The 24,315-nt window shown below is 37.9% G+C and overlaps 1 protein-coding gene across 3 annotated transcripts in view; it reads left to right on the top strand.

The window, feature by feature from the left end:
- Positions 1-24,315, top strand: part of LOC5572136 (potassium channel subfamily K member 18) — a 170,134-nt gene that overhangs the window by 107,153 nt on the left and 38,666 nt on the right. For all 3 annotated transcript variants that reach the window (XM_021850625.1, XM_021850626.1, XM_021850627.1), the window contains 2 exons: positions 14,812-14,948; positions 15,089-15,212. In XM_021850625.1, the coding sequence (XP_021706317.1) occupies positions 14,812-14,948; positions 15,089-15,212 (261 nt within the window). The remainder of the gene's footprint in view (positions 1-14,811; positions 14,949-15,088; positions 15,213-24,315) is intronic.

Here is a 24,315-nt window from a genome sequence, read left to right on the forward strand (position 1 = left end):
CACTGTCGAATGCTTTTTCTATGTCTAGAAGAGCAAGACCAGTAGAATAGCCTTCAGATTTGTTGGAACGGATCAAATTTGTTACACGTAAAAGTTGATGAGTGGTCGAATGTCCATGGCGGAATCCGAACTGTTCATTGGCAAAAATTGAATTTTCGTTGATGTGGGCCATCATTCTGTTCAAAATAACCTTTTCAAAAAGTTTACTGATGGAGGAAAGCAAACTGATTGGACGATAGCTAGAAGCTTCTGCAGGATTTTTGTCTGGTTTTAAAATTGGAACAACCTTAGCATTTTTCCATTTGTCAGGAAAATATGCTAATTGAAAACATTTGTTAAATATATCAACTAAAAATGATAAGCTACTTTCTGGAAGTTTCTTGATGAGGATGTAGAAAATTCCATCATCGCCAGGAGCTTTCATGTTTTTGAATTTTTTTATAATAGTTCTCACTTCTTCCAAATCTGTCTCCCAGGCATTTTCGAAAACGTTCTCTTGATTGAGAATATTTTCGAACTCCTGAGTAAATTCATTTTCAATTGGACTAGTAAGTCCTAAATTAAAATTGTGCGCACTTTCAAACTGCATAGCAAGTTTTTGAGGTTTTTGGCAATTGATTAGTAATAATTTATTTTCCTCTTTCAATGCCGGTATTGGCTTCTGAGGTTTTTTCAAGATTTTAGAAAATTTCCAAAAGGGCTTAGAGCCAGGGTCCAATTGAGAAATTTTATTTTCAAAATTTTTGTTTCTTAATTGAGCAAAACGTTTCTTGATTTCTTTCTGCAAATCCTGCCATATAATTTTCATAGCAGGATCGCGTTGAAATTGCCTTCTCCTCACGTTTTTAAGACGGATCAAGAGTTTAAGATCATCGTCTATAATCACGGATTCAAATTTTACTTCACATTTTGGAATTGCAATGCTTCTGGCTTCAACAATGGAATTTGTTAAAGTTTCAAGAGCATTGTCAATATCAAGTTTAGTTTCTATAGAAATGTTAACATCAAGATTAGAGTCAACATACGTTTTATATATATTCCAGTCGGCTCGTAAATAATTGAAAGTGGAGCTGATAGGATTTAGAATCGCTTCTTGGGATATTTAAAATGTAACAGGGACATGATCAGAATCAAAATCAGCATGAGTAACTAATTGGCTACAAAGATGACTAGAGTCGGTTAAGACCATTGTTATTGCTTTAGGTAGTTATTAAGAAAACTTCCAAGAGCAGAGAGAATTCAACACCAATGTTGTAACTCATCACTGAACTGAGATATAAACAATCAAAATGTTCGATTGCTAGCGTCATCTTTTGAGTGTATTACGAACTAAAAAGGTTTAAGGCGAATATGTCTCATTAAGTTGATCAACTTTGTCGAAGACATCAATTTTGTATCTAATAACTGGACTGAGATACAAGCAAATAAAATCTCTGCTCACTAGCGACCAAGTCAATCGTAGATGGATTTCTAGGATAAACATATAGGGCTATCAGGGTATTGAATTGAGAAATATCCTGCAGAGCAATCATCAAATAAAATTCTGCCGTTGGAATTACTTTGAGAATTATTCCATGACCGATGTTTGGCATTAAAGTCACCAATGACAAAAAATTTCGACTTATTGCGAGTCAATTTTCGCAAGTCAGTTTGGAGCAAATTAACTTGCTGCCCAGAGCATTGAAAAGGCAAATAGGCAGCTATGAAAGTATATTTACCAGACTGTGTTTCAACAGAAACACCTAAAGTTTCAAAAACTTTAGTTACAAAAGATGAAAACAGTTGATGTTTTATACGCCTATGAATGATGATTGCAACTCCCCCACATGCCCCATCAAGTCGATCATTACGATAAACAAAAAAGTTAGGATCTCTTTTGAGTTTAAATCCAGGTTTTAAATACGTTTCGGTAATAACTGCTATATGCACGTTATTAACCGTAAGAAAATTAAACAGCTCGTCCTCTTTACCATTCAGAGAACGAGCATTCCAATTTAAAATATTTAAATTATTATTTGGATCCATTAGAAAAACGTAATCCAATAACAATTTGATTTGTAAATTTTACACCTACTTGGACTGCTTCAGTCATAGTGCTGGCTTTGAACATTGCATCAATCATTAGATTCAATTGTTCAGTTAGAAAATTAAAATCAGAGGCAGACATGTCATGTGATTTCCCATTAGAATTTCCGGTAGATGAAGAAGCGGAATTACCTGTGGCGGTAGGGTTTTTTCCATTTGATTTGAAACAAGTAGAATGGGTACCCATGGATTGAACAGGGGAGGAGTTCAAATTTCCTGCTACGATATCGGCAAAGGATTTACCGTGGGTAGATACATTCGAGATTGAAAGATTCGAACGGCTACCCGACGGATTAAAATTAGTTTGTGAATGAGCATGATTATGATCTTCCTGATGGGTATGATTCATGATCAAGCGATCGTTAACTGAAAAATGAGCATTGTTCGATACTCTACCAGGAAAATTGCGGAAACGACCGTTATCGTAACGGATATTATCTTTCATCTGCCTGGCACGAGCCTCAATGACCCTTTTGCGTGAAGGGCATTCCCAAAAGTTAGCTTTATGAGGGCCCTTGCAATTGGCGCATTCAAACTTTCTGGTATCTTCTTTCACAGGACAGACGTCCTTAGCGTGAGAAGAACCTCCGTAAATCATGCATTTAGCATCCATGCGACAATTTTTTGTACCATGACCCCACTTTTGGCACCGACAGCACTGAGTGGGGTTCTGGTAATTTCCTCCAGGTTTCTGGAAATGTTCCCATGTCACACGGACATCGAACATAAGTTTTGCTTTTCTTAAGCTTTAATATTATTTAGTTCATTTTTGTTAAAGTGAACTAAATAATATACTTGAGAAAGCCCTTTCCGAACAATGCCAGATTGGGTTCTCTTTTTCATAATGATTACTTGGACTGGGGAAAATCCAAGTAAATCATTTATTCCATTTTTGATCTCTTCAGGTGACTTATAGTCACTTGAGAGACCTTTCAAGACAACTTTGAACAAACGTTCAGTTTTGTCGTCATAAGTTAAAAATTGGTGCTTCTTCTCTTCAAGATGTCTGGGAAGAAGTTCTCGATCTTTAAGAGTTTCCGGCAAAACGCGACAGTCTCCTTTCTTTGCGATTTGGAAGGAAACCTTAATTCCCCTAATGGAGTTCAAGATCTCCTACCTAAATCCCCCAAATTCGGAACAACTGACCACGATAGGCGGCACTCTTTGCTTCCTCACTTGAATCAAAGAGCCTGGGCTAGAGTGTATTACGAACTAAAAAGGTTTAAGGCGAATATGTCTCATTAAGTTGATCAACTTTGTCGAAGACATCAATTTTGTATCTAATAACTGGACTGAGATACAAGCAAATAAAATCTCTGCTCACTAGCGCCTAGTGAGTGTTTTCCCAACTAATAAGCTTTCGGGTGACTAGATCTCATTCAGTTAAACACATTTGTCGAAGACACCAACGTTGTATATCATCACTGAACTGAGATATAAACAATCACAATGTTCGACCATTAGCGCCATCTTTTGAGTGTTTTCCGTACAAAAAAGGTTTAAGGCGAATAGTTCTCATTTAGTTGATCAACTTCATCGAAGACACCAATTTTGTATCTCATAACTGAACTAAGATATAAACAAATAAAGTTTTGACTCACTAGCGCCATCTTGGGAGTGTTTTCCGAATTTATAAGGTTCTAGGCGAATAGGTATTATCTAGTTGTTCAACTTTGTCGAAGACACCATTTTTGTATCTCCTCGCTGGAATGAGATATAAACGAATTCTGAATTAAAATAGTTACCAAGTGGAAGTCAGCAGTCCTGTGATCAACTTTGCAGAAGACAGTTTTCTCCTAAACCTCTTTATTTTCAAGATATTTGCACTACAAGTACTGTCCTATTTATAGGACGCTGGGCGTTCGGGGCTTCTGTCCTATTTTTAGGACGCTGGGCGGATATGGGTTAAATTGAAACTCGTTTTAATCATTCCAAGACTGCGTAACCGTCAATTCCACAATTAAAAGATACAATCGATTCCTCCACAAAAATTATATTTTTGTTTTGTTTATTATTTTCTTTTAAGTATTTTACAACAAATAATCAATTTCACTATAACTTATATATGTTGCAAACAGACTTCGCCTCTTGCGCTTTTTGCGTTGCTATTCAGTGCAATTGTAAGTCATATTTTCAACAATTGACAAATCTGATTAGTTTCAAGAGATAATTTTATTCGTGAGTTGAAACAAACTGAGCTGCTTGGGAAACCCTCCCTTCCCTGTCAGCATACGACCAAAGTTCCCACCGGGATTGGTCACTTGATCCTCCCTAAGTTTGGATCAATCCTCGGCCAGTACCGTGAGGAAGAAGAAATAGGAATTGCTGTGCATTAGGCTAAGAATCACACAAAGTATCCATTTTTTTCCTTCAGGTACGCGAGGTACTTGCTAATGGCCAGCAAACATCAATTATGGTTTGTACGTACATGTAACGAATATTTCCAGAAATTATTCGGTATCAGATGTTCAGAATCAACTGATTCCAATTAGTCGACTAGTTTAAATAATTCCGTAGAAATCATAGGATGGTATTTTGTTTGCAATAATGTTCAAAAAATCATTACCGTACCATATGGTACGCCACCTTTCAAATACCATTCATTATCCATCAACCAATCCCAGGGCAAAATACAACCTCAATCCAGCCCAGACTGCTCTCTCACCCCAATTCCATAGCAATATTCCGAATCATCGTTTTTTTTTTTGCGTTCCCAATGCAGAATGCTGTCAGAGTCAACATTGTTGTTTGTCTTGTCTGTTTCCCTGCACTGAATCTACCCCTCTCTCGTCTTATGGCCCGGTCACGACGCACGGCAGGACAGGTGGTTTGTTTTAGAACACCACTACTGCCAGGAATTTTTTGCTGTGTAATTGAAAATTTAAATTTATTTTGCACAAGGATTCAGATTTTGTTTCCGAAACCGGACACTTCACCGAAGAACAATTTGCATCCGTTTCTTGGTCGTTTCGTTTTGGATAACACAATACACCATTTGGTCGTTGGATGCGGTTTGGTTGTTTTTCCTTTTTGCCCGAATTGCAAACCACTAGTTACTAGCGAATGGTGGGAAAACACTCTTGCACTGCAGCAGATCTGCGTCGTTTTCTTTCTCGTCTTGATAGTGAAGGACTGGGGTACATGTTGCCAGCACGTGACCTTCGCCTTATGCAAGCCCATGCAATTCCGCAGTTAACTGGCGAGGGTCATAAAAGATGCAGTGTTAGATCTTGGAGGCATTTTTCTGATGGTGTATTGTATGGAGTCGTTTCTTTGTCACTGAAAACTTTGAGCTTCCAAATCAATTTGGTCATCTTTGATTGAACGTGTTTTAATTCTATTCATCTTACTTGCTTGAAACAGTATTGCCGCCTATTCATCAACAATCGATTGCGTTGGTCGACTTGTGGAAGGTTGCTCTCTGCACCTGACCATTTATCAAGCTGTAATGGTGGTGCGAACTGTGTGTTATTTCTCACCTCCCACACAGACACCGAACTGCTTTTGTGGCAAAGACCGAGAAATTGCACAAACCAAGGACCTGCGTTGAATATCAATGACAAGAAATCCAGGCGAAGGCGTCGTCGATGGGAATAGTGTTTCCTTATTTCCCATTGTTGCACTGCTTTTTCATTCTGCACGTTCCGCTCCTCCTTCTATTATTGGACGGGCTGTTATTTCCGAAACCAGCTTCCGCAAAAAGAAGAGCAAAAAAACATTCAGACGTCTCGTTGCACTCTCTGCTCAACAGTGCACTGTTGCTTGCGAAAATGCACACATTTAAATTTATGTTGCAAGTGGTAACAATGGCGTGAGAAATGGAATCACCAGATCACTGTGCATGAAAATGCGAAAAATAACGTAATATTTCTAGTTCATTTTGTAAACGTTTGTCATTTTCGGTTATAAGTAAAATGCAAAAAAAAAAGAAATCATTTGCGTTTTTCTTATCAGCGAAGTAACAGCACGTTGCGTCAAGTTAAAAATCATGTGGTGAAATACTGCCGATGCTTTATTTTGAGGGTAGGTACCTTGAAGGATGCCTCAGATCAAAATGATTTTTTCACACGGTATAATGTCCGTTTCTAATTTTAGCAATTGCTAGAACATACGGATGAGCGTGAAGTGAGTTAAGTGAAAGAATAGATTGCACAACCATGACACATTAACAAAATAGTCTACCTAAAGACTAAACCCGGGAATGAACCCATAATCTACTGCTTACAAAGCATAAGCGGTAGTCATTAGGTCACACGGATAAAAATCTGATCCCCACACCATCATTTACAAATCATGAAATTCATAAATTGGTTAGGTCATAATATCAGGATCACAAATCATGGTTCCTGGAGTCATAATCATGATTCCTCATAAGCGTAACATCCAGTGTGAAAACACTAAGCGGCGCACTTTGCTTCATCTCATTCGTATCGATCACTCTAAATTCAAGATGACGAAGTGGTTGAGTGCTAGAGTACGTGGCTCACAATCAGAAGGTTCTTGGCTCGAATCTCAATGTATGCTGTTTTTAACTTTTTTTTTATTTTGTCGATCATAAACGGATGCGCGACTCAGCATTTTTGGAATTTGAATCATGATTCCGGGCCATCAGCTACAAAAACCTAACGCGTGTGTTGCGTTACGGCAATCTGACTCATGATATCATGAGTCCAAATCATGTTGTATTTTCTTAAGACGAAAACACGCTGAGTCATAATCTTGTTTTTGGATTCTGATTTCTACCCGTGCACGAAGCCCCATATTCTATAAAACCTTATACCAAGGCCCAAACTACAAAAATCGCTATAGTATAAAAGGCTTATCATCTTTGCTACACCAATACTGCGTGTATTTTACTATGTTCCAAACTCGACAAATTATGGATGGTGAGCCTCACACCGTCATAAAATCTTCTGGTACTCTTAGTGCACTTCTCTTCATCGTAATGACATACGTATATCATGGATCGTATCATCAACTGACTCTTCATTAATAACTGTGGAGATACAAACTTCTGTATCTCTGAAGGTCTCTAGTATCAATGTAAGTTAGACAACACTAACATTCCTTCCCTTTCCCTGAATCTCAAGCATGTTACCGCCGCCGTTATAGACTTTTAAATTTTGAGCTCTCGATTTGGGCATATTTAAAGTGGATTCCCAAGCCCCATTTATTGAATTTCTGTGCAACTTCCATTGTTTTGCTCAATCACAGAATAGCAACTACGAATTGAAGCAATACTCAAGCTCTTGCTCAATCTGGGGCTTCGAATATATCAGAGCCATACCAGAAGTAGATTCAAAACTTACTAGCAATACACGGATATAAGGGACTGTCCATTAATAAATCTTTGACAAAAGGTTGAAAGGACAGAAGGTCGATGGGCAAAAGGTCGAAAGAAAAAAAGGCCGAAGAACAAAAAAATTGGACAAAAGGTCGAAAACTGTTTTCCAAAGAAGAAACAAATTCCTACCTAGCAAGACGTTTTCGACCTTCTGTAGTTCGACGTTTTGTCTATCAACCTTTTGTCCATAAGCCCCATTAATTTCGTAAGGGTTTATGGGGGGAGGGGGCTTCGATATTTCTTACGCACCATACAAATTATTTGTATGTTTCTAACAAAAATCTTACTATGTGTAGACGAGGGGTTGAAAATTGACCAAAATTGTCTTCCGTTATCAATGGAAGGAGGCTAATGCAATGGAATCTACAAATTGTAGGCATGGAAGTTGGACCTCAACTAATAAAGAATGGCCTGGTGAAGCTGACCATTAGTCTGCACTGGCTGATAGGCACAATCTGGGAAACAGAACAGATATCGGGGCAGTGAAAGGAAGCAGATTGTGCGAACTATCGAGCGATCACCATTCTAAACGCAGCCTATAAAGTATAATCCCAGATCACCTTCCGTCGTCTACGACCTGTAGTAGGTAAAAGAGTTCGTGGAAAGTTATCAAGCCGACTTCTTTGACGGCCTACCGACAACGAACTTGATCTATAATGCACGGCAAATCCTCTGAAAATGTCGTGAGTACCAGGACCCAACTCATCACCTTTTCATAGATTTCAAGGTGGCATACAATAGTAACGATCGCATAGAGCTATGGAGAATCATGAACGAGAACAGTTTTCCCGCGAAGCTTACAATACTGATAGAGCAATGATGGAAGGTATGTCAAGTAGTATGAAGATTTCAGGCAAACATTACAGTTCGTTCGAACTCCTTCGGGGACTACGGCAAGGTGATGGACTTTCGTTTCAGTTGTTCAATATCGTAGTAGAAGGTGTCATGTGGAGAGCGGGGCTTAACAGCCGGGATACGATTTTCATGAGATCCAGACCATTTGTTTGCTTCACGGATGATATGGACATTGTCAGCCAAATATTGGAAAAGGTGGCAGATCTGCACACCCGTCTGAAACGTGAAGGAGAAAAAGTTGCACCAGAATGCGTCCAACACAAAGTACATGCTAGCAAGTGGAACTGAGCACGACAGTTCTCGCCTAGGTAGCAGTGTTACGATAGAGGGGGAAACATTCGAGGTGGTGAACAAGTTTATCTACCTTAGATACTTGCTGACGGCTGACAATAACGTTAGCCGTGAAATACGGAGGCGCATCATCAGTGGAAGTCAGGCCTCTAATGGCCTCCACAAAAAGCTGCGGACAAAAATGATTCACAACCACATCAAATTACAATATACTCATAATACCGGTACTCGAGCATGAAAAGTGGACGACACTCGAGGAGTATTTGCAAGCATCTTTGGTGGTGTGTATGAAAACGTTGTGTGGCAGCGAATAATGAACCACGAGCTCGCCCCACTTTACGGCGAACCCAGTATCCAGAAGGTGGCCAATGCTGAAAGGATACGATGGGCAGGGCATGTTGCAAGAATGCCAAACTGCAACCCTGCACAGATGGTGTTCACTTTGAATCCGATTGATACAATAATGGCGTGGAGCGTAGCGTGAAATTGTCGATTCAGTGTTATCTGTTTAGATGCTATTTTATTAAATGAATGAAATAATGTTGAAATGAAAGGAAGTTGCATGAAGGCTCAAGAATCCATCATTCAATCATCAGCAATCATCGAAAATGAAAAACCAGTCTTTTCGTTCAAATGTAAATATATCCTCATGAAAATCTATCACTGCATTACAGATAGCAAGTGTAATGCAATGATAAATTATCATAGACATTGCTTTGGTTTTGAGGAAAAAACTGGTTTTGAAAATATGTAAAACGATGATGGTTATTTTCCTCTGAAGTTGATTGGGTTACTCGATCCAGATAGGCGTAGTTCAATCCAACGTTGTCACGCATCACACGCCGCCTATTCCAACCCATTCATCGCAGTTTACACTGATATCCGTTTCAACAGCTACCGTACATGGGTTTCAGCTGGCACGAAGCTTTTTTCAAACACTCGTTATACCAATCACGTCGCTGTCAGTGCTCTATCTGCAACCTTATCCAGTGATAATCGCTTCAGCAGGCAACGAAATCAGCCAATCACATCCTCATTCGCATGCACTCGGATCATTCGTAGTCCCAGCAGTACTGGACACCTATGAGTTAGCAGCGAGACATCCTAGTTAAAGATACGTCCAAATTTAGTGGTCGTCCGGAGGACTGATCACTCTTTATCATGAACTTCGAGCAGTCAACGATAACGTGCGGATATTCCGATGTAATAAATCTTATCCTCCTCAAGAAATGCCTGGAATCCGTACGTAGTAAGCTTATTACTCCCTCCAGTGTTCCAGATGTCGTTCAAACTTTACGCACTCTTTACGGCAGACCCGAACTGCTGATTCGGTCCTTGCTAGAAAAATAATCATCAAGGTCCGACTTCTCAGCACGACCGGCTGAAAGCGGTGAAGATAAACGAGCGAAGGCACATTTAGAGTCCACCTGAGGGTAGGAGAGAGGGTAGCCCAGCAAATACGCGATTACGTACAGAAGTGATATGCGTGTAGAGCTACAGAACAAGAATTGGCGTCCAGTGATACCAAGCAAATTTGGTATCTTCTTCTAGGGATTGTTGTCAACCCAAAAAAAAAACAACAAGCTTCGATTTGTATGGAATGCAACGGCAAAAGTCAGCGATAATCTTCTCAAAGGCTTTCCAATTCTTTTGAAGTACTGCAAAGGAGTGAACAACGACTAGTAGAAAGTTCCAAAGACCTGTTGGTAATACGCGGCGAACTAACGGAATAAATTCTCGGAAAGCGGTGCATACCGACGGAAGACGTGATCATTTACTTTGCCCTACGTGCTGATCTACAAGCGGTGCTGGAAGAGAACCACGAACTGGCAAAGCGAGAGGTCCTGAAAGTGGTGATGTGCTTGTTTGGTCCGCTTTTCCATGATCCACGGTAAGGTGCTGTTCTTGGAACTCTTCTGGAATTAATTAGAGCACATCACACTATTCCAATTGCAAAATCTTTCTTGTGGAGCGATTCCAAAGCAGTACTTGCGTGGATTCAGTCGGAACATCATCGCCAGTGGCGTGAGAAGTGGGTAGGACAGGTAGGACATGTACTACGCACAAAAATACCTGGGTAGGACAGTTAAAGGGTTGTCCTACCCACGATTTTACAAAAAAAATATATCAGCAGAAAGCTTGAAAAATAAATTATATTATTCATCTTCTGTTGATATGATAAACTTGATAATCTTTTGGAATTCTCATGATTTTATTTTGAATACTTTCAGGGTCTCCTATTGGGATCTTTTCAGAAATTCTTCCAGATATTTGTCTACCAACTTTTGCTAAGAAGAATTTATCCTGAATTTGCCCCAAGAAATCCTTGAAAACTCCAAAGCTGCTACTTCTAGTTATTTGCTCAGTTATAACTTTGATTTTTTTTTTTTCAAAACTGTCCTAGAATCTCATTTCGATAATTTTCAACTAATCCTTCATAATTCCTCCAATCTAGGAGATCTGCCAAAGATTTCTACATCTGTATTCCTTCAAGAATTCATCCACGCTTCTTCGCGGAAATCCAAAATTTCTTGTGGGTTTTTCGAATAAATCATCCAAGTATTACTCTTGAAGTTTTACCAAACATTTCTTAAAAAGGTCATAACAAAATGCCCATTCACTCTTCATTTACTTTTAAGTTTTGTCACCAGTTTATACTGCAGTAGTTTTTCCAATCATTTCTCCGATCATTTGTACACAAATTTCTATAGAGATTCTGTCGAATGTTTTTAGAGTTTTCTTTGAAAAGTCCTGTGGAATACTATCCCGAGATTCGATGATTTATTTCGATTATGTTAGCAAATTATCTAGCAAATCTTATATACATAACTTCCTCAAGAGTCCAGGTGCTGTTTCAGAAATCCTTGTTTATTTAGGGAGCTTTTCAAAATGAGACTAGTTTTATCAAATGATTTTCTTTTTGAATTTTCACCAAAATTTCCTTGGCATTTCCAAAAGAATTTCCGATAAAAAGCTTCCAAGACTTGCTCGAAAAAATTTCAAAGAATTACTGGAGGAAGTTTTGTGGAAATCTTAGAAGAAATCTCTGGAGCATTTGCTGAAGGTATCTTAAAAAAAATCATATTTGAAATCTTAGATAAATCTTGACAGACAATTAAATAGAAAACCTGAGAAGTTTCTGGAGAAGTTTTTGATCAAATTAGAAGATGTTTTGACCGGGCATCTTGGAGGATGTTCCAGGGAAATCGATGGATCAATCATTCGATAAAATCTTGGAATCACGACTTTCTTGAAAAACTTCTCAAGGATTTATTGAAAAAAAAAAAATAAGATGATGATCGTCTTTGGAGAAATTTGATTTCTATGATTCTCCTTGGAAAACTTCAGGTTGTATTCTTGAGTTATCCTGAACAAAATTCTTGGAAAAATCCCCTAGGATAGTTGGTGGAAAAATTCCTTGGGAAATTGGTATATGAATCAATTTCTGATGAAAGAGAAAACAAGAAACAACACAACAGTAATACTTGACGTAATATCGCGAGGGAAAAGGTCTTAGATGTTAGATGAAAGTCTGCTCTGATCCTATGAAGAATCAAACTCGTATCTCCTGGCTCCTATTAGGTTGAGCTTTGTTTTCTTGGTTCCTATTTGGTCTCTTTTCGGCCTCATTTTGGTTTAGTTTTTTTTTCTGGCAAGACGTCTTAAATTTCCTATTTTTAAGGCACTCAGTCGCTACCAGCTTACTAAAGACGAAAAGCTTTTTTAGTCTTGTGGTAAAGATTGGCAGGAAATGAGAGGTTATACATAAAGGTGTTAATGACAAAAAAACTAGTTTTAAACAAATCTATTTTGAAGTCTTTTTAGCCTTTTTTTCAATCTACACAAATTGTATGGGAGTCAGTACAATAAGCCAGTCTTCTAAGAATTATGGTATTTTTTTCTGTTGAGTACTTGCAAGTATCGTTAGAACGCTTGGAAACAGTAGAGTTTGCTAAACTCAGCTCAACTCAAAACTGAACGGAATTTCACTTACGTCACTTGCGTTTCAGCCTCTTAAATATAGTAACTTTCAAATTTCAGTCCAGGATTACAAGTTTTCTTAGCTTCACTGTGCACAAATTATTTGCCAACGTTTTTCCTACCCACGCTTTCAAATGTGGACGCGCCTCTGATCATCCCTATCACAAGTTCGTTGTGATTGGTGTACTACTCTCTACCCGAGCAGAAGAAAAGTGCTACTGAATACCAAATTAAGGTATTCCATACCAGATAATTTGCAATACTTAATGCTTAAGGAGCATATTCAGAACCTTTAGATGCTTTGATCACTTTATAGTAGGTTCCCGGTGCACTGAGGGAAGTAACCAATTAGGAACATACCTGGAACCATATCAATATGAGCATCAAACTTCAAAACTTTTAAAGGTGATGCTTCCCGAAGCATTTTCAACACTACCGGCTGCCATGATCACTCTAGGTTAGGTTCCAGGTGCCCCGTGGGATATGGTCAATTTAAAACATGTCCGGAAACACATCAAAATGGGTATGGAGCATCAAGAAAGCATTTACAGAGCAACTAATTTCTTTGACCTCTGTATAGTAGGTTCCAAGTACCCTGGGGGAAGTGGCAGCCGGTGGTATTGAAAGTGCTTTCGGGAGAATCACCTATCAAAATCTTGATATTCGATACCCATATTGATGTAATTTCTGACATGTTTTGAATTGACGACATCCCACGGGGCACCTGGAATCTAGCCTAGAGTGGTCATGGCAGCCGGTAGTGCTGAAAATGCTTCGGAAAGCATCACCTTTAAAAATGTTGAAGTTTGATGCTCATATTTCGATTGTTCCAAATATGTTCCTAATTGGCCACTTCCCCCAAAGCACCTGGAACCTACTATAGAGTGGTCAATACGTCTAATGGTTCTGAATAAGCTACCAGAAGCATCTTCTTGAAATTTAATGCTTATTTTGATAGCGCCGGATAATATACAAACGGGGGTGACCCATTTCGCATAAAGACGTTTCGCATAAGGACGTTTCGCATACGGACGTTTGGCATAATGGACGTTTGTCATAAAGCACTTTCATGCAAGAACATGTAGCATTTTAAAGAAGGCATATAATTCTGATTATGCCAAACGTCCGTATGCGAAACGTCTTTATGCGAAATGGCCCACTCCCTATACAAACATGGTTGACAATATTCTCCGAAACCTGTTTTACGGAAATAATCATATTTATGAAGATTTTCAACGAATCTTAATGCGTCCGGCAGCATTCATTTTCCTTTAAGTTCTAGTTTCTAGGAAAATTGTTAACATCTGTACAACTTCACACCACACAAAAATACTAGTGACCTAAAAAATGCCATTTGGACGGGACCTCGGAAAATCCGGAACATCTACAGTGTCCGGTGGCCAATATGCATGGCCATGTAAGTTCCTGGCACTACACCAAATTTGTCGTCGACTGCTTCCGGTTGCATCCAATTTCATCCATTTTTCATAAAATTATGATCAAACTCAAACTCGGAAAAAAATTGCCTATCTCTATCATTTTGCCTATCCCCTGTATGCCTACTATATAAACTGCAACTGCTTATTGGGCTCAAATCTTAGCAAGGCGCCGTTATAAGTTATATCTTATAGTTCGTAGAACATTCTAAACCTGGAAGAAATGTTGTAATTATGTTGAAAAAACATACTTTCAATGGGCTTTATTTATTATTTCTTGTAATGTAATACAGTTATGAACTAAGTTTAGTTCAAAATCGTTTTTTTTACAGCTTTTATGAAGATACCAGGTTAATTTGGACAAAGGTTCTAAAAAAATTGCTTCTGGCCTTACTAACTCCTGATCATAAACCATCGAGAAATCCAGAGAATATACTGAAGAGAACAACTTATTTATAAGAGAAAAATGTACGTCATCGGTTTTTTTTTAATTTTGTCAACCAGTTTGTTGCCTAAAATCAAAGTAATGTTTATAAAAATCTGCACTTGCTAACTAGAATTTATTCACGATTTCTGCTTTATATGTTGGTTGCTCCACAGACTGAACTTCTTTTGTCCTCTGCTATTGAATGATGAACCATAATGCACCGGAAAGCAAATGTTCCATTCACACGCGCTTTGGCTCCGTGGCGAAATGAAACAAAGTGCGACAATAAATTTTTATTTTCGGAGGTATTTTTCAACGAAATTCACTCCTTTTTTCTCCTTTTTTATTTCTTTCCACAACTCATGTCTCGAACGTTGCCCTTCGCCCATCAGTCGGAGCTGGGTGATAACGGGTTCGATACTGCCACCATCACCACTTCCAACGTCGAGGACGAAATCGAGGAAGAAATCACTGCCGAGACGAACACCGTTACCGTTCCAATTACAATTTGTATAATGATAATGATCGGGTGAGTAATTGAAGTGCTTTTTCCTGAAGGATCCCTCATTGCGCTGAGCTTTCGTCAGCCTAGCTGTTGAAATTCAAATGAACGTTCCTTCAAAAGGTATTATTTTTCTTCTTCTAATGCGTGATTTTTTTTTCTTCAAGATATATATTTTTTGGTGCTCGACTATTTGCTGACTGGGAAAACTGGGACATCCTGGATGGGAGCTATTTTTGCTTCATTTCGTTAAGCAGCATTGGATTTGGAGATATAGTGCCTGGTGCTTCGGTAAGTTTATGTGAATAATATAACAAAATCATCATCTAACCAGCTCTACAAAACGGCGAATTCTGGAAAGGAGCATTTCTAGTTGAAACCAGCCGTCATTCGCACATATCGTTAGTATATGGTCTTCATTTTATCTCGTTTTCTTTTGTATTTTAACCTTCCTTGTGCATTGGGGTCATTTTTGGCCAATCGGTACGGTAAATAAGCTGTAACTTTGTAGAGAAAAGAGATATAAATCTGAAATTTTCTGACTTTTCCTAACTTTTGAAAACGAACATTTTCGTGCTAAAAGAAGCTTTCAACGACCTCTAGGAGCGGCGCTACAAAAAAAGTGACACATTATGCATTAAGGGTCAAAAATGACCCATGGCTTTAAAACGCTCTCAAAAATCCATTCTTTAACCGATTTTCGTTCTTTTAGCTTTATATGAAAGATATGGAACTCTAGAATAGAATCCTGGAAATTGTTTGTCAGTATGGCCATTCTGGGCACAAGGGCAAAAGGGAACCTGGAACCTGTTTCAGAAGGAACTAGCGTATATCATATTCAGCAGTTCATACACATGTATATAACGACGGTTCAAATTTCATGGTTTTTCATTCCGATTTACAAGAGCACCAAGAGGACCAACATTTAGATTTGGCCAGTATTTCGGAGTATTCCGGAACCGGTTCCGCTAGGGTGTGATGTGGACATTTTCAGACCATCATATAGTACCATCATGCGACGGCTCAAAATACATGATTTTTCATCCAGATGTAAATGGACACCATGCCATATACCTGGAGTTACGTAACTAGTGGAACAGAGCCTGCTTCTCAGCATTTATTAACGGAGAGGTTTGCCATCTGACTTTTTTTGCCTATGTATATCGCTTGGCAAGCACGATGATATTGTATACCTGGGAAGTCAAAAAAATTTCCAACCCGGAAAGATCCTCGTCCGGTGGGAATCGAACCCATGCCCCTTAGTTTGGTCTAGCTGAGAAGCTGTGTGTTTACCGCTGGGCTTCCCAAACATAAAAATATTATATTAGAATATCATTTCCGTTACGGCCAAATGAGAAAAAAATGATTATACAGTCAACTCAGCATAACTGAATTTTGAACGGATCAGAGAACAAGGGAGGTATACAGTATAAGCTAGAGTAACCTGACCAGTGGATTACAACAGAGTTGAAACAGATTTTGTTATTCCGTTAGCGCGTTTTTTCTAAAATAGTATGTTATAATTTTTAATGATTAGTAGTTAAAATAATAAAAATTATAACACAATTTACTCTAAACTAAACTAAACTGAAACAAATTATGTTATAATTCAAACAAAAGTGTAACTCATAATATTTCTAATCAACACAAATATAACTCATTTTGTTATTTTCCATTACTGAATTATAGCAAAATTTGTTATAAGCAATTGCTTTCACAAATTTTATGAAAAATGTGTTATAATCATGTTCTATCCAGTAACAAATTTGAAGCAGCTTTTGTTAATATAACTCGTTTTGTTTCAATTATAATTTAATTTCTTCCACGAATTCAAAGTACTTCTAGCAAAAATGAAACAAAATTTGATATTTGTAATAAATCTTTATATATTCGTGCTACAATATTGTTGTAATCCAATGGTCGGTAGTAGATAAAATAACAAAAAATACAATACAATTTCCTCTATACTAAACAAAATTGAAACAAAATATAATGTAATTTAAACAAAAATGTAACTTATTATGTTTCAAATCAAACAAAAATATAACTCAGTTTGTCATTATTCATAACTTAATTATAACAAAATTTGTTATGTTTTTACATGAATAAAAGCACACATGTATATGTAACTTCCCTCAGATTTTTTTTATCACGATTTGTTTTATAATTATGTTATAAATTTGAACAAATTTAAAATAGCCTTTGTTATTATAACTGATTTTGTTTTAATTATGTAAGGACATTGTTACAACTTAACGTGCATGAACAAAAATGAAATAAAATTTGATATTTGTAACAAATCTTGATATAATTGTGATACAATTTTGTTGTAATCCACTAATTGCATTCTGTGCACGTGCTGCAGCCTTATGTGCAGGAGCCACAAGCGGTTACCCTGAGATTTCTCCAAGAAACAAAATTTTGTTCGCTACCAGACCGTTTCCGATAGAACTCCAGAAATACCAGCAATTCCATCAGGAATATTGCCAGGATTTTTCCAAGGATTATTCCAGGAATTTCTGCAGGGATATTTGTACAGGGATTTCGCCAAGGCTTACTGCGGGAATGTCTCCAGTGATTCCTCCATAGATTCCTCCAGTAAAATTTCAACTACAATTTCTCAAGGAATTTCTCGAACGATTCCTCAGGGAACTTTTTCAGCTATTACTTCTGGGCCACTCAGGCTTCTCAGACACCCGTCTTGAATCACATAACAAGATTATGACATATTGTAACAAAAGCTGTTAAATTAACAGAAGTTCATATAACTTTGTCAAGATGGCTTTGTTCTTAACTTGTCACATTTTTTTGTATCAGATTAATTACATGACATTTGTTATATTTCTTATATTGCATGTGTAAAATGGTATTAAATAATATCTAAAGTTATGAACAATAACAAAATTTGCAATAATGTTTGTTTTGTTGTGACATGTCTGTAACACGTATTGTAATCATATTGGTATAATTTTAATAGGATTTGTTATATTCTATATTTATTTTACGTTAAATTTGTTATTCCAACTACTAACGGTATATGTTTTATAACAACTGGTCTTATAATAAAATCATATAAGAACAAAACTGTTATAATCTTGTTCCTTCTACTCTTCTTAGCATTCCTCCAGGAATATTGCTACAAGGATTTATGCAGTGATGTCTTTAAGGCTTCCTCCAAGTTACAATACAACGATTTCTTGAAGCATTACTCCAGATATTTCTCCATTTGTTTGTCCAGAATATTCTCGGGTAGTCTTCTCGAGATTTTTCTACGAATTATTCCTGAGACTTCCTCCGGGATCGCTCCCGAAATTCTCCTAGAGAAATTAATCTAAGGATTCTACAATAAATAACTTCTTGAATTCCTATAGGGATTCCTCAAAAGTTTACTTTAGGAATTCCCTCAGGCATGCATCCAGGAAATCGCTACATGAATTCTTCAAAGGATTTTTTCAGGTAATCTTCCAGGAATTCCCCTTCAAATTTCTTTAGAGACTCGTTCTGGGCCTCCAAAAGCTCCTCCGGGCAATTCTTCGAGAATCCTCTATAAATTCATACATAAATTTACCCATGAATTCCTCCGAAGATTTCATCAAAATGAATAATAATTCATCCTGAATTTCATCTGCAATTTTTTTAAAGATTCCTCTAGGAACTCTTTTTTTCAAGAAGATGTTTGAAAGAAAAAATCTTAGATGAGGTTCTGAAAAGATTCCTAGAGCAATCCCTGGAGAAACCTGAAAAAAAAAATTCACAATCGAAACACGTTCCTGACGAAAAGTTTTCCTAACTGAAGCGGGAATCGAACCCGCACTCCTTGGTCGATGCGGATAAAAGCGTTGTAATTCTAGAAAAAAATAGAGTAATCCCTTGAAGAATCCCCGGTTGAATTCCTGGAAAAATGTCTGAAGTAATTCTTGCAAGAGCCAATCGAAGGATTCTTAGAAGAATTCTCTAGAGGAATGCATGAAAAAATCTCTGGAACATAAAATATGCTTTTTGGCTCCGCTTTTTATTTTTTAAGCGGCTTTTTTTTATAATAAAGACTCCGTAGACGAAAAGCATATTTCATTAAAATGTGCAGTTGATTGTCTACCAGCCCATCCTTGGACAATTTCTAGAGGAAATCATTAAGAATTTTTTTCAAGCAATCCTGTGTGATATTCCTGATGAAAAAGCTGAAGAAATCCCTGCAGGAATCGCTGTAGAGATTTTACTAGAAAAAATCATTGGATGAGCCTCTGGAGATACTCCTGTAGGAATTTCTAAAGGGCTTCTGGAGGATTTTTGGAGAATCCTTGGAGGTGTCCCACGACAAATGCTGGTAGAATTTGTAGAGAAATCCCTGGAAAAAACCCCTGTAGCCTTTGTTTTGACTCTTCTGGAGAAATTCCTGGAATAATTCTTCAAGAAATCTCAAAAGAAATCTTTGGAGGATTACATGAAGAGATTTACCAAAAAAATCAATGTAGAGCTTTTACTGGAGGAATATTTGTAGAGATATTCGTAAAATAATCCCTGAAGTAGTTCTTAGCATAATGTATGACTAAATTCCTGCAGAAATTCATAGGAGAATCACTGAAGGAATTTCAAGAAGAACTCTTAGAGGACTCCCTGTTGGTGATTCAGAACGAGTCCCAGTTAGTCTGGAGAAATTATTAAAATAATTCATGTCGCGATTTTTCTTATGATATCTCTGGGAGAATTCCTCCAAAAAATTCTATAGGAATTTGTAATTTGAGAAACACCTGTAAAAATTCCTGGTAGAATCCCTGGAGTAATCCAGGGAGGAATCCAAGAAGAAATTTTCGGAATAATTCCTTGAAGCATCTTGAGAGGACTACTTGGAGATATCTTTGTATGTTTCCGTGGAGGAATCATCAGAGAAAATTCTGAAGAAATCACTAGATAAATATCTTGAGTAACCATTGAAACAAAATGTCCTAGTGTAACTCTTAGAGAAATTCCTGGGGGAAACCTTGAAAATATGAATATTAACATACTCGAACAATCCCTTCATAAAAAAAATGTTGCCTTGATTTTCTAGAGGAATCTCTGAAAGAATACCAGAAAAAATCGCTTAAACATTATCTGGAGAAATTACGCAGCTTTCCTGAAAGAATTCCTGGAACAGATCTTGGAGGATTTCTGAGAGAAACTCCTGGAAGAATCCCAGGAAAAAAATTACTTTAGTAATCACTAGAGACATTCTTGCAAAAACTCCTTGCGAAATCTCTAAAGGAATCCCTGTAAATGTCTTGGCTGTCTTGGTAGTGTTATTCGAACAACACGCCAAGCCGTTCCCATAGGGGACGTTAGCCAAAAAGAAGGACGTTTCGAGTAATACTGTTCTATATGGTAGGGGAACTGTGGGTAAAATGAAGGGGGGGGATAAAATGAACACGTTTGTGTTTTACGGTAATTATGCTTTAAATCTAAAAGTAAACAAAAACAAAGTACGCCTCTCCGTTTTCTCATATGATGTAAGTTTTCACTCGCGGAATTCAAGGTTTTTATGACTAAAATCATCGATAATCTTTTGAATCGCGCAGCACATCATATCTTTAAGGTATTTATGATAAGTAGACGGAAATTTAAATTACTTTTATCTTCTAATTTCTTAGAACAAATGATTTGAATAAGTTGATTCTTTGGGGGTAAAATGAACCACTCGAGATGGGGGTAATATGAACACCATGGCAGGGCGAATACTACCGGATTTTATTTCAGATGCCGAGAGTTTTCCGGAGAAAATACAAAGACAGACATGGACCGCCATCCAAATGGTCGCAGCTAAACGTTCCATCGATTCCGGAATGTCTGTGAGATATGCATTGATCATGTACCAGATGCCGAGAAACATACCGCAACCCGTTCAATTTGAATGGTGTTCATTTTACCCCCACTGCATGTTCATTTTACCCCCACTACATGTTCATTTTACCCCCATTACATGTTCATATTACCCCCATTGTATGTTCATTTTACCCCCAACATGTTCATTTTACACACATGTTTGGAACATTGACTCTGTGTAAAGAAATTTTCAAAATTATAATAATGTTGATAAAATTCTATTTTGATCACAATATTTGAACTTGTTACGTTGCATAAACATCTTTCTTCAATTCTAAGCTATTTAAAAATAATGTGACAGCTTCATAAGCAAGAAAACATGAAAATTGCTTAGGGTGTTCATTTTACTCCCAGTTCCCCTATGCCCTCTCCAATATCTAATCCAATTTCTCTCGCCTATCGTACCTATCCATCTAGTATTCATTGCTTTCTTCTCCATGCTCCCTCTTACTTCAAGTAAAATAGACTGGTATGCCGGTAACCAAATTAAATGCCTGTAAATATTGTTTGCAGGAATCCTAGGATGAATTGCTTATCGAATCCCTGGAGAAACTCCAGGAGGAATTGCTAAGATATTTAGCCTATCAAGAGCCCTATCAAAACTGGTCTAAAATGTATCATGGGAAACAATAGTTCTTCCTGGAGCAATCTCTGGCAAAAGCCCTAGTGAAGAAATTGCTGTAAGAATTGCGGTAGAAATTATTCGTGAAGGAATTTTCGAAATAATTCCTGGAGAATTCTCTGGAAGAACCTCTGGAGATATTTAGAGAGTGATTCTTGAAGTAATATCTGAAGGTTTTCCTAAAAGGATGTCTGGTGCCTTATTTGAGCAGGTCTCAAAATTGCGATTGATGTCAAAAGTTATAATAGTTATAAGTTAGAATTATGTCGAATGATTTCGATTCCTTATATTACATTTTTTACTAATTTGGTAATAACGGAAATAAAATTCAAGTATGATAACTTTATGTTTAAGAGACCCATATAGCCTCAGCGGTAAACGCGTAGCTTTTCAGTAAGATAAAACTAATGGGCATGGGTTTGATTCCCAACGGTCGAGGATCCTTTCGGGTTGGAAATTTTTTCGACTTCCCAGGTATACAATATCATCATGTTTGCCAAGCGATATACATTGGCAAAAATAGTCAGATGGCAAACCTCTCCGTTTATAAATGCTGAGAAGCAGGCTCTGTTCCACTAGGTGCGTAACACCAGGTATATGGCATGGTGTCCATTTACATCTGGATGAAAAATCATGTATTTTGAGCCGTCGCATGATGGAACTATATGATAGTCTGAAAATGTCCACATCACACCCTAGCGGAACCGGTTCCGGAATACTCCGAAATACTGGCCAAATCTAAATGTTGGTCCTCTTGGTGCTCTTGTAAATCGGAATGAAAAACCACGAAATTTGAACCGTCGTTATATACATGTGTATGAACTGCTGAATAAAATATACGCTAGTTCCTTTTGAAACAGGTTCCAGGTTCCCTTGTGCCCTTATGCCCAGAATGGCCATACTGACAAACAATTTCCAGGGTTCCATTCTAGAGTTCCATATCTTTCATACAAAGCTAAAATAACGAAAATCGGTTCAAAAATGGATTTTTGAGAGCGTTTTAAAGTCATGGGTCATTTTTGACCCTTAATGCATAATGTGTAACTTTTTCTTAATGCATTAGGAAGGTTAATTTTAAAAGCAGCGGTCTGTGCTATTTCTTCTAGCTAGGTGGCCAAGTTATCTTATTGTGCTTACTCCTTCACATAAAGAGTAACTACGCCTCAAGTTTTATGACGAGCAATAATGAATTATATATAAACGAATACAGTTCACAATAAGATAAGGAATGCCCAACAAACGTCACGTAATTAATCGAAGAATTCAACTCTTATCATTCGTGTCTGTCTGATTCGAGGAGATGCTAACAAATTCATTTCCAGCACTTCTCCGGTGGCACATAAAATAAGTTGATGTCTTGCATCATAGATGACAGACGATGACTTTCAGTCAGAGCACAAATCAAAACCGGCTATAATATGTTGGCAACTTTGAGATTGGAATTGTGGAACTAGAGGAAGGTGGACTAATAAGTCTTCCCAGTATTTAATTTGATAAGATTTTATTTAATTTTAATTTTAAGGGTAATGCGTTTGAGCAGTTCCAACTTTGAGTACCTCAACATAAATAATTGCAAAAGTTGTTGGATAAAATTCATCATAACTCTCATTTGTGGGCTTCGTAGCCGTGCGGTAAGCGGCTTTTAGGCGTATTGTACTACGGAGCGTGGGTTCGATTCCCTCAGTTGTAGGAAACTGTTCATCAAACGAATATTTCTTCACTGGTTCACTGGTTGTTACGTGCGTCCGTTGTCTAAAGGGTGTCCACGATGAAATTGCCACACACAAAATTGATTCGCAAAATTCGAGTTTTCATCCGATTGCCATCACATTTTCAGGGATTTAAAAATAACTATTAAACTTCATTTTACCATTTTACTCGTATTTTATTTACAGTCCATTACGCAAATGCCCGCACCTTGGCCTTAACCCCGGCCATAAGCTTCTGCACAACCTGTGAATCAACCGTTTTTTGCATGTAAACCCATACTTTCTTCAGTTCCTCGACTGTCTTCACTACCTTAGGTCGTTTAAGAAGGTGCTGCTTCATAATCGTCCAGTACTTTTCGATGGGGCGGAGCTCCGGAGTGTTGGGAGGGTTGAACATTTTCGGCATGAAATTGACCTTATTGTCCGCATACCACTTCAGCACGTCTTTGGAGTAGTGGCCTGAGGCCAAATCCGGCCAGAAGATTGTTGGGACGTTGTGGGCCTTTAGGAGAGGAAACAGCCGCTTCTGGAGGCACTCTTTCATGTACACCTGTCCGTTCATCGTGTCCTGGTTCACGAAAGGTGCACTCCGCTTCCCGCACGTGCAGATGGCTTGCCAAACCAGGAATTTCTTCGCAAATTTGGACATCTTCTGAGTGCGGAACTTATCCTTGGCCGTGAAAAACAGGTTGCCGGGGATCTGTTTGAAGTCGGCCTTCACATATGTTTCGTCATCCATGATGCAGCATTCAACTTTCGTCAGCATGTTGAGGTACAACTTCCTGGTACGGGTTTTGGCGGACTTGTTCTGCTTCTCTTCTTAGCCACATCCCGAACGGAGGCGTTCGGGTTTCGGTTGAAGGCCCCAACTACGCGGTTGTGATTTTTGGTGTTGTACGGAGTACTTTTTCCTTCACTTCTGGGCTTCCGATCGGTGGTCAATCGTTCCTCGAACCGCTTAATCACTCGCGACACCGTGGAATTCGCGATATCCAACGTTTTAGCGATGGAACGATGCGAGAGATCCTTGTTCTCGTGATGAATGCGCAAGATTTTATCACGCACGAGCTGTTCTTTCGACTCCATTTCCGCAAGTTTCGATCGCATGACTTTAAAACTCGCAGGATGTAAATAATGCACTATGAACTAAATCCACCTAAATTTTCATTAAATTCTACCCAACGGTTAAAAAGTTAGAGCAATTTCA

This window comes from Aedes aegypti, chromosome 3 (genome assembly GCF_002204515.2).
Source record: "Aedes aegypti strain LVP_AGWG chromosome 3, AaegL5.0 Primary Assembly, whole genome shotgun sequence".
NCBI classification, from domain to species: domain Eukaryota; kingdom Metazoa; phylum Arthropoda; class Insecta; order Diptera; family Culicidae; genus Aedes; species Aedes aegypti.